The sequence below is a fragment of the Cebus imitator genome, unplaced genomic scaffold (genome assembly GCF_001604975.1).
Source record: "Cebus imitator isolate Cc_AM_T3 unplaced genomic scaffold, Cebus_imitator-1.0 Scaffold283, whole genome shotgun sequence".
NCBI lineage: Eukaryota > Metazoa > Chordata > Mammalia > Primates > Cebidae > Cebus > Cebus imitator.
In genome coordinates, this window is record NW_016107598.1 from 1,124,410 (window position 1) to 1,136,329 (window position 11,920).

At 37.0% G+C, this 11,920-nt stretch overlaps 1 protein-coding gene across 1 annotated transcript in view; it reads left to right on the forward strand.

Moving 5' to 3' along the window:
* The first annotated feature begins 321 nt into the window (after positions 1-321).
* GC (GC vitamin D binding protein) overlaps positions 322-11,920 on the forward strand; it is a 41,080-nt gene continuing 29,481 nt past the window's right edge. The window contains exons 1-2 of the mRNA XM_017501626.2: positions 322-551; positions 10,994-11,065. Of these exons, the coding sequence (XP_017357115.2) occupies positions 491-551; positions 10,994-11,065 (133 nt within the window). The 5' untranslated portion in view covers positions 322-490. The remainder of the gene's footprint in view (positions 552-10,993; positions 11,066-11,920) is intronic.

Below are 11,920 nucleotides of genomic sequence, written 5' to 3' on the forward strand. Positions count from 1 at the left end.
ATTACTTAGAACATCTGGTTTGCAATATTTTAAGGTAATGCTTATTTGTAGTAGATTTAAACAAAGAGAGGAAGAGAGGTAAAGAGAGATAGTTTCCAATTATCCACTTGCATATGAGAAAGGTGGAGTCCAAACAAGACACATAGCCCTATACAGGGGGAGAGGGTATCCCTTACAAATGTATTAAATAAACTTTAGTGAGGAACAGCAGTGATAAATAACCTAATACCTTGGCTCTTTTGCAGTTTGACAAAGTTAATGATTAAAATCTCCCAGGTTTTCCACTACAGTATCCCTGGGGTGTCTATTTACCTTGATTTTATCTCTTTGGGGCCAAGGATAATAGCCTCTCGCTTCTGTGTAGAGATTAATAATTGATTAGTTCATAGTCAGGAATCTTCGTAAAAGGAAACCAGTTACTTTTGGCTCCCACCTTTTACATGATCACCTGCAGAAGCCAGGAGGTGCTGCAAGACTCCCTGGTACAAAAATGAAGAAGGTCCTGGTACTACTCCTGCTTGCTGTGGCATTTGGGCATGCTTTAGAGAGAGGTAAGATTTATTTGTTGTCACCATTTACAGGAACTCTTACTAGTTTAATTGTATATTACCACTTAAAAAATGAAATAAAAGGTAAGAAACAGAAGAACTGGTGAATATGTTGGGGAGAGGGGTAAAGACCAGAGAGGAATTAATCAGAGCTCCACTGTGCCATGTAATGTTGAATTGGTATAGACAAAAAAAATCAAGACGAGCATCTTGGTAAAGAAAGAAAATGGAATTATATAATTTCTCAATTATCCCTCCCCTGTTTTTTGATAAGCAAGACCTAAAGAGAATTATTTAAAATTAGACATTTCCTAATTGTTACAAGATTATGCAAATAAAGACCGTGATCCATCATTAAGCATTTATTCAGACTTCAAATATTCATTGCCATCAAGGGTATAAGATGCCATGTGAATGATGTGTGATGTCAACTTAGAGATTTCTTTGACCCCTTTAGAGGAATCCTATACATGCAATATTTGAAAATGTACTGTTTTTAAAATACCCCTCACATATTTTGTGAGGGGTATTTTAAAATTTTTCTATAGCTATGAAACACAACCACAAATAAGATAATTGAGTTATATTTTTTATTAAAATTGTTCTTCAGATGGTGTCTTTATCTTTGGGCAATGTTTCAAAACTTTTTTATATGATACAAACTGAGATAATGTGAAGTATACAACTTTATGAATTCTACATCTGGGAAACTTTTCAGCATTAGTTTCAATTTATTTTTCTGGCTGATTATTTAATGTTCACAAGGGAAATCTGCATTTACCCTGCTTTGTAAAATTAAGGTTTTCATTTAGTGCTATCAGTTAACAGCCTCACCTAACTCATACACTATTATTCATATTAGTAACATATTTAACCAGTAGAATAAAATGTGTGTTCCCAGAAATTATCAGTTATTTACTGTGACATGAATAACCTTACTCCAGACTTTTTATTCTTCTTCTTACATTTAATTTTCCTTGATCTTACTTTCATCATTCAAATTATTTTAACTCTTGTCTTACTCATCAGTTCTTAAGTAAGCTGTGTGTCCTTAGCTAAGACTACAAAGTCTTTCCAAGATAGTGTAGGGTATAAAAAAGCAACATAAATTGTATCCCTTATAAGACCTCTGAATAGGCCATGTTCCAAGAAATCCCAAAGTCTTATTCTTTTGGCCGAGGCTTTGCTGGGGCAGATATGATCCTGAAAAATCCTACTGAAGAAGATTCAGATCAGGATCTTTAAACATAGACCATCCAATAAGGAATGGAATTTGAATTATATGTAGAGGTTATAACCAGGAGCATGAACCACTATTTTAGACTGCTGATTCAATAGGTATGCATTGGCTTCACCTCAAAGAATGACAGCATCCTTTGGAGAGTAACAGAGCATTCTGCATTCTCTATTTCAACATTCTCGGCAGTCCTCAGATTCTGATGAAACAGATGCTAAAAATCTCCAGTCAGACCCCTTAAAGATCTGAATTTTATTCTTATAACCCCTGTGCTATACGCCAGATGATATATTGAGATATACATAATACACTTGGCAAGCATTAACATTCAATATTTGGGGGCAGTAGCTCTGATTCATCATTTATCCATTCTCTAACACATGAGCATGACCCAAAGACCAAGTCAGTAGTGTACTTAGAAGCTAGCTGTGTTTTCTCCCGGCAGGGAGTTATAAAGTGTACAAATTAAGGGAGTTCTGGGGACTCTTAGGTTCTAAGTAGACTTGGATTACGGGAGATTGGTTTCAGTTGCAGTTTTCTCTGCATTTTATAGTTCTAGAGAGCTGACCATCCACAGCATTTATTTAAGCACCTGTTCCAGAATGTATTACATTTGAGACTTATCTTGAAAAGAAGTTTCTGTGGCCAAACATACTTAAGAAATGAGTCATACATTATCCTTCTTGGTGGTTTCACAATCAATGCCTTTGTTGTCCTAAAGGTTCTGAGAAACACTATCAGAAAGAAATTTAACTCAGGGTTTCTCAACATATTGACTCTTTTCTACAATGACTGTACCTATGGAACTATTCTTTGGAAACCTTGGGTCTAAAATGGATACTGTTACAGCTCAATCTTCACTGGACAGGCTCCAATTAAGCCAGTCCTCTACTGTCAAACAGCATTGGGAATCTTGTTCCCAACCCCTTGGGTATATCTTGGAGAAAAGAGCTTACCAAATCTGATAAATCTGGATAGTGTCATAAGAAAATGTCCACTTTTGCTATCCTATGAGAAGCAAGAAGGCAGCGTTTGCCAGTTGCCTCCAAGTAGCTTCTTCCCCTAGGACTGAAATGGATGCAATCCTAATATAAAACATATCCTTCCCTCTTCCCTTCCAAAGAAACCAAGTAGCAAAGACTAGTGACAGAGCTACAAAATTATCAAAGTAATTATGCCAGCAGGAAATAAACCACTGCAGTTGATAGGAGTTGTTGACAAGAACAGGCTTTTATTATGAACATTTCCTTTTTTGCTTTAAGCATTTCATTTTTAGCACATATATATATATATATATGTATATATATATTAAACATTATACTAAACTGCAAGAAAAAAATTTCCCTTTGGGTTGCTGGAAGTTCCCTTTGGGTTGGCCCTTCCCTTCCTTCCCTGTCAAAACAGCCCTACACAAGGGCTGAAGTCATACAGGCAGCTAACTTCATCCCTGAGAGCAATGTTAAACTCCCTGAAAATCAATAGCAACGTTTCATCTTATTGATATCAGGTGTAATGCCACATATACAGTCACCATTATGTGTGTAATATAAGGATAAATATACACACTTTCTAAAAGGCCACCAACTTAATCTACTTAGGATAGGAGGAAGATGAAGACACACCTAAAAGGAATTGATGATACCCCTCCCCAATTTTTTGGCCAACTAACTTCTTCATTCTACCCGTTGCTTCCCCTCTCTCTCTTTTAATTTTCTCATTCATTCTGATCTGACCACACGTTATCTCACACTCTAAGTCCTTTGCACCCCAGGCCTTTGCATTAGCTCTTCCCTCCTCCTGGAATATTGATTGTCCAGATGTTCTCATAGCTCCCTTTCTCACCTTGTTCAGGTGTCTACTTATAGAAGGGGCTTCCCTAACCAACCTACCACAAATGACGCCTACCACTCCATTACCTTACTTGGATTACTTTTCTTCTTAGCACTTAGTACTTTACCTTATCACTCGTTGTTCATTTGTTTATTGTAACAAATGTAGAATGTAAGCTCTGTGAAATTAAGAACTTTTGTTATTTCCTGTAATTCCCAGTTATAGAACACTACTTGGCATTTAGTAAGTGTTCAATAAATTTGTGTGTAATATTACAAAATTGGGATTTTGTATATTTATGTCTACTATCAGACTCAGGTTCCTTAAAGATTGGTGGCTTTAGAGTTTTCTTTCATATGATGCCGTGCTTCCAGTAGATAGTCAATGTGTCTGTGTATGTGTGTGTTTGTAGATAGATAGATATGTACATATATATATTGATATGTATAACACTGGTAACAAACTAACCGGATTTAGCTAATAATAATAACTGCCAGGTATATTCTGCTTCCTAAGGATATAATCATCTTCACTTTGCAAATGATAAAACTGAGGAAGAACAGAGGGGATAAGCAACTTCCCAGGGCAGCAGGGATTCAAATCCAGGTGGTCTGCGTCCAAAACCTCTTTCTTAAATCATGATAAAATACAGCCTCATATGGATGTTTTATTTGGTCCTCATGGTTTGGGCCAACAAAATTTCTTTAAGGCTGTCTTTAAAATCTCATTTGACTTGTCAACATTTTAAAACCTGGAGGTTCCACATGAAAATCTAGATTTCTAGCTTCTCTGGAAGCACAGGAAGGTGTGGTAATAAGGGCCAAAATTTCACATGGCAATGATGAACTAGAGCTGAATTGTGACTCCTCCTTTTGGACTAAACCCCCAGTTCTCACCATGGGGTATTTAATCCTTTCTTCCCTTGAATCAAATGTAAGTTGTGTAGTTCCTAGATCCTAGGAGCATTTGTGTTTGCTAACCTGGGTGTCATGGTAAAATAGTAACTTGAGGTTTAACGCTACCTAAAGAAAAGAATATTAACCAACCGGGTGCAGTGGCTCATGCCTGTAATCCCGGCACTTTGGGAGGCCGAGGCAGGTGGATCACAAAGTCAGGAGTTCGAGACCAGCCTGACCAACATGGTGAAACCCTGTTTCTAATAAAAATACAAAAATTAGCCAGGTGTTGTGGTATGCATCTACAATCCCAGCTACTTGGGAGGCTGAGGCAGGAGAATCATTTGAACCCAAGAGCTGAGATCACATCACTGCACTCCAGCCTGGGCGACAGAGGCAGACTCTGTCTAAAAACAGAAAAGAATATTAACCAGTGATTTTATCTTTGCATTTAAAATAGGCAAAATAATTAGTTACCAGCCATACCTTTCAAAGAAACCACACGTGAATTATTTAAATATGTTTACATTTTACAAATTGTGTTTTTATCCTACAGAAGCAAAACTTAAGTAAAATTTTTAAATGCAAATAACTGTGATTTTGTTATCTGTTTAAAAATATAATAGCAAGAGCACAGTCATAGAATAACACATTTCAGTCTTCAAATTTTACCACATATCAAAGTAAATTTGTTATTTTGATATTTATCAGTTCTGCTGCAAATGTTAGGTGACAATTGGTTTTTAAATGAAATGTATTTATTTGACAAATACATACTAGATTTTTTAAAATATAAATAACAAAATACATGGTTGGATTGTTGACTAGGCTAACATTGAAGTGGGTGTTCCTTAATAGTTTTATTATAAAATATGTGTCTAAGGAATTATATCCTGGTGACAATTGGGATGTAACATCTAGTATATATCCTCTAGAAAACAATGGCATTCTATTTTCTTTCTTTTTTTTTTTTTTTTTTTTGAGATGGAGCCTCACTGCTCTGTCACCAGGCTGGAGTGCAGTAGTACAATCTCTGCTCACTGCAACCTCTGCTTCCTGGTTCAACTGATTCTTCCGCCACAGCCTCCCAAGTAGCTGGGACTACAAGCACACCATTACACCTGGCTAATTTTTGTATTTTTTAGTAGAGATGGGCTTTCACCATGTTGATTGGGATGGTCTTGATCTCTTGACCTCATTATCTGCCCACCTTGGCCTCCCAAAGTGCTGGGATTACAGGTGTGAGCCACCGTGCCAGGCCTCTATTTTCCATCTACATGGTACTGCAAAGTTCATTATTATTTATTTAAAAGGCTCTCTTTAGCCTTACTAAGACAAATGAAGTGCTATAAAAGCACTTAAAGCAATATATATCACGATGGTTAACACAAAATAGCATTGAGTACTTGACAGTAAAATTTCCCATTTAAATTACAGTTCTCACAAGTGTCCAATAATAAGCCTTCAGTTTCTTACTGGGATTTAAAAAGAAAAATTAGAAAACTATATTTCATTTATGAAAAAATATTGCTGATACATCACTATAGGAGACAAGCACTGTGAAACTGTTTTGTCCATACTAAAAATTAATATACACAAATCTACTCTTTATCATTTTTAAAACATAAATTACTAATCTTTGAAATGAAATTTTTCCTATCAAGAGACTGCAATCTGTTGGACTTAAAATGCATTGAAGTGGCTCAGGAGAGCTGTTTGACAAAACCATATGTGATGACAGAAACATAAATAATGATACATGTACGATATATCTTTGCCATTAGATTGCATAATTTGTTTTCAGTTTATACAGTTATAACTTCAGTAGTCATTGAGATGTGTATATTGATAGGAAACAGTGAAAGGAAATCACCCATGTCCAGTGTTTACTGGTTTAAAAGGTATTGTTTTTTAATTGGCAAATCATAATGATATACATTTATGGGGCACAATGGAGTAGTTTGATATCTGTATATAATGGGGAATGATAAAATCATCAATGAACTCCTCTACCATCTCACTACTTATCATGCCAAAGAAATGAAATTGTGAAAATATAAAATACCCAACAGAGCTGTTAAAGCCCATGACTCTCCAGAATACAACAGGAAAATAGCAACTTGAGACAATTCCTAGCATCCTGTATGAGCATTTATTTACATCAATGTTATTTAGCATCTATTAATATTCCTGGTATACAAATAACAGTTCTAAGGAACCAAATTAGATTTGAGTGAAAGACTAATAACAGTGAAAGTATCCAAATACTTACTTGAATAAACTTGTTAACAAGATAGTATCTTATGACTTATTATGAAAATTCCATGAGGGCAAGGATGAGTCTATTTTGGGCTCCACTGTATGTTCAAATTCGATATTGAACCCAATGCCTGGCACAGAGTAAGCCTCAAAAAATATTTGTTGCATGTATGAATGAATATTGCCAACTTTGTAGGCAGAGGTAAGGTGCCTGAAGCAGCAAAGATGTCCTGAAAATAAATCAAACTGGCTTTCAAAAGTTCAAAATTAAACAATACTTACCAGAATGTTTCACAATATAGATAAAAAAAAATGGAACATGCTGTTCCAAAAAGCAAAAATTCCGTTAATGAAATTTGTAAACACTTAGTACTGTGGGGGTCACTTGATGTGAAAATGATTTCACCAGAGTCACTAAGATTATGCCAATATTTACTAGGGGTATATCAAAGTCCAAATCACCTTTTTTATCACTAAATGGTACATTTAAAAACAGAGCATATCATTTACAATTCATTTGAGACAGGTTTCAACTATATGAATTGGAGTGAGCTCAACTGGTGCAAGAAAAAAAAACATACTTATTTGTAGTATTCCATGGAATGGGGAATCAATTCGTAATAATCATATTGCAAATTAACTTTAGTATTTATTTGCTGTATTTGCAGATTGAGACAATGATTAACATAGATTGGCTTAGTCTTGTAAGCTAGATATTTTCACTTTAGATAAATTCTTAAAATTATCAGAAGTGTATTTTGGGTAGTTCACCTGAAAGATCAAGGTGCAACAGCTTCCTCTACATGTTATTTTTATATTTTAATTCTGAGCTTTCTCAATATCCAACTTGAGCTTCCTCCCTTGCTTCCTATCACACCCAAGGATGAATGTTCCAGCAAAAATAGTTTCAAAACCACTTTAAGCCTTATACAGTCTATCTAGTTTCCCACTTCTCTCTCACCAGTTTGCATTCTAACTAAAGTAGTATAGAATGCTCGTGAATTCTAAAGTGCTGTGTGCAAACTTGAATAGTTAATTCAATTCTAATTATTCAATGGGATAATCTGCAGGGCCCATTTACACCACCTTCACATGCACATTCACATTCCCATAATATATGAAAGAAATCTTTACATTTTTTTGGTGAAATGAAAAATCAGAACCTGGAAGGTTAGAAGCAAAATATTCCTCAAAATGTTCATCAGAGATACCTCATTTGAATACAGGATTTCACTTTGCATATTATTGAATAATGGCCACAATAGAAGTACCAACAAAAATAATCTCTTCCATTTTATAGGGAGGATTTAAACAAAGCTCCTATTTATTAAAAGGAAAATAAGTTCTAATTAGAGCTATTTTGTGTGTGTCTTAAAACACAGTAAGCCTTGAAAAAAAAAATTCCTTATAATCTCTGTTTTAAAGAGACTGGTTTATAATCCTCAGCAAGTGATTTTATACATCATGAGGATACATTGTACTAAATTCAAGGATCTTTACATATATTGTTATTTAAATCTATTTCAATATTTACAATGACAAAACAAACTCACCTCTTTAATACGCTGCTTTCATTTCAGTTATAAAATAGCCACAGTTGGAATAAAGATTTCTTACATTGAACTAAAATCTACTGCTATATAACTCCCAGCCATTTTTTCTAGCTCAGCTTTAATAAACCAAATCTACTTTAGAAGCAAACTAAGACAACTCTTGACATCCTAAGTACAGCTTATCACCACATGAGAACAGTTTAGCCTCAATTTTTCTAGTCTTCAACTCCATAGAATACCATTAATGATTAATGGAAGTTTTCTGCCTTGTTTAACCTTTTGAAGGTGTCACAATAGCCAACCTTGTAAACTAATCAATACATTTCAGAAAATGTACGAGATCTGAAGGTTCTCAGACATAACAGAGGTTTGCTGCGAGTGGCTTTTTTGATTCCACTGACAATTAGCTTTATCAACCCTACTACGTTGTCCTAGTTGCCAGAATAACATCAGATTCAGGCATGTGGGTTCTTTTCCACTTTCCCTGTGGTTTTAAGGGTGTTTTGAGTAGGTCTCTTGTTAAAAAGTGCTCCTGAAGAATGTCTTTTTCTCACAATTATCAAATCTGACTTTTCTCACTTCAAAAATATTTTGGGGGGTGTCCATCTAAAAAAACACATGCTGTGACTGCTTCCTCTATAGGCAAACTGACATTAAACAGGCGGCATTAATCTGATGACTCCTAAAGAGAATCTTCAACCAAAAAAATACAACCCTTTCAAGTCTATATCCTATCACCACCACCTCCACTGCAAGCCATCAAATAGAAATTTTCACTCAGGCATATGTTTACACAGTCTTTCATAGAACTGTAACTGTTAGGGAGGAGAGGACTCTTTGGGATTAATGCCAGACAGCAGTTACCATCATATCACCTGAGATGACTTTCCCAACATTTAAAGTGAGAAGGGTAAACCACTAAAAGTTAAAGCCACTTAAAACAGAGAGTAGGGCATTTATATACTTCCTACATTTTTTCTGGAGATATAACATCACAGGAGGGAAATTTCCTGGGCTTATTTGCATAAAAGAAGAGTCAGATTAGGAGGACACTAACTGACTTTGAAGGGTCCACCCTACTACATATGTGATGGGCCCGCTGAACAAGAGGGTCTCATGATTAGTAAAGAACTCCTCTCTCTCTGCAGGAACTAGCTCTTCCCTGTAGTGTGAATGAACTCAAGAGCAGGTCCTGTGATTTTTCTGTTCCCTCTCAAATACCAATCTCATTTCATCATGAGAATGTCTAGTTGTATTTAATAGTCAAAATGTTTTAATGTACTGAAAGTTGAAGCTACTCCCGCATTCAGGCCTGTTTCAGTCCTGTTGCCTGTGGTGGGAAAGGGGAACACAGATACCTGCCTCTCTTCTTCTTTGCCTATTCTCCTCTTCTCCTTCATCCGTACCCTCTAGGCTGCTTCTAGCCCCTCCAGGGTTAACACAGGGAAAGGAGAAGCTAGTAAGAGAGACAGCAGCAGGAAAAATTCAATTCAATGGACAAAAAAAAAATTCAGTGGGCAGCATGGTGAGCCAAGGTTGTCTCCTGTGGTTATGAAGACGTGCAAAGCTGCACTTTACTCTTACTGGGTTCTTTGATGATCTCTTTCCCTCATTATTCCTGGATATCTCTCATATGCAGGTGGCACCTTAAGACTCTCCTTTGGGCCCCTGATTTTGAAATTGTCTACATCCACATAGAGACCCAACTATTTATTGACAGTCCACTGCCCTGCAGATATCACTTTTCTGTGGGGGTGGAGCTGGGACTGGGGGAAATATATTTAAGATAACTCTTGGCCAGTTCACTCTCCTGCTTGAACTATGTCAGCTCTGCACGTCACACCATTGCTTCCCACCCAGTCCTCTGCTTTGTTTTCCAGGCCACCTTGCAAGCCCATCACCCTCTAGACTTCTCCAGCCTGAATCAGACACCTGTCTATTATACCCCAAACTCCAAGAGTCCCCTTTCAAGTACTCAGTTGTTTATTGAAGCCCTTGTCACTATGTGCAAGTGAAAGGGAACACTCCCCACCATCCCCCAGACTCACTACACTAACTTTGTCCGAAATAGTCTGCCTGATTTCCACCTTGTCTGCAGTTGAATTCTTAGCCTTCCCTTAGACAGCAGGAGGTGAGTAACAGAGCACGGGTGGCAGCACTAACTCTTCTGTAACTCCTTTAAAGTCCTGCATTAATGGTGCTGCCCTTGCCTTGGAATGGAGACACTCTCTACTTGTTTGTTATTCTTTTTCCTTTTCAGGCCTTAAGTGAAACTGAGACAATAAAAGAAGGAAGGGAGGAAGAGGGTGGGAAGGAGGGAGGAAAGGAGAAAAATTCTCATTTCGGCATCATTATAAAGATAGGACCTAAGAGTTGCCACATCAGTGGCTTCTGACTCACTAGTTGACATGTGTCATTTGACTCACCTACTTTCAGTATGAGTTTACTCTCTCCTTTTGTTCTGCTGGTGACTAACAGAATGCCATAAACTTGTGGTCTATTGTGACAGAAGAGCTAGAAAGACACTCAAAATATGAAATTGTATATAAACATTGAGAAAATGCTACTTTCACCATAGACCACATGGAAGATGACTTTATACATGCACATGTAATATAATATTGATCAAAGGGGGAAACATACAATTTTTTTCTATTTCTGCCTCCTTAGGCCGAGATTATGAAAAGGATAAAGTCTGCAAGGAATTCTCCGATCTGGGAAAGGAGGACTTCACATCTTTGTAAGTGTGCCAGAGCCACTCACTCTCTTGGTGATTTGATCTTGAACAAAAATGAGTGTTAGGAACTGACTCAGCATGGAGGCAAACCCTTAATCCTTGCCAAAATTAAGGGAACAGAGCCCCAGGGCCAATGTAGGCACAGGAGTCAAGCCAATGAAGGACATCCAGAGGTTCCAGTTGACCTTTGGTTACTACAGTCTAAGGATTTGTCACCAGTAAGTTTATGAATGAGTTCAAAGAGAATACATAAAGCATACCTTTCTAAGGTCAATTAAAATGCAACAATACATTCTAGGAATCTAGCAAACCAAGACAATGAGGTACAGAGCAAGTACATTTGGGGAAGCTCAAGAAGGACCACACCAGACTAGTTTGACAGAAGCCCTAAGAATTAACGTCTACTGCTTTCCAAGATAAATTTGCCTAGAACAAAAACTGCTTTTTAACTTAAATCTCATTTTTTTCATTAGCCAAATAAAGTAAATGCGTGCAATATTTCATTGAAACACTGAACATGTTTTAATGTGCACATTCATACTTTAATGTGCCAAAATGTGAAAAGAAAGTTTCAGTTCTGGCTGGGCATGGTGGCCTGTAATCCCAGAACTTTGAGAGGCCAAGGAGGGCAAATCACAGGTCAGGTGTTCGAGACCAGCCTAGCCAACATGGCGAAACTTCATCTCTACTAAAAATGCAAAAATTAGCCAGGCATGGTGACAGGCACCTGTAGTCCCAGCTACTTGGGATGCTAAGGCAGGAGAATCGCTTGAACCCAGGAGGCAGAGGTTACAGTGAGCCAAGATTATGCCACTGCACTCCAGCCTAGCCAACAGAGTAAGAACTCCAGCTCAAAAAAA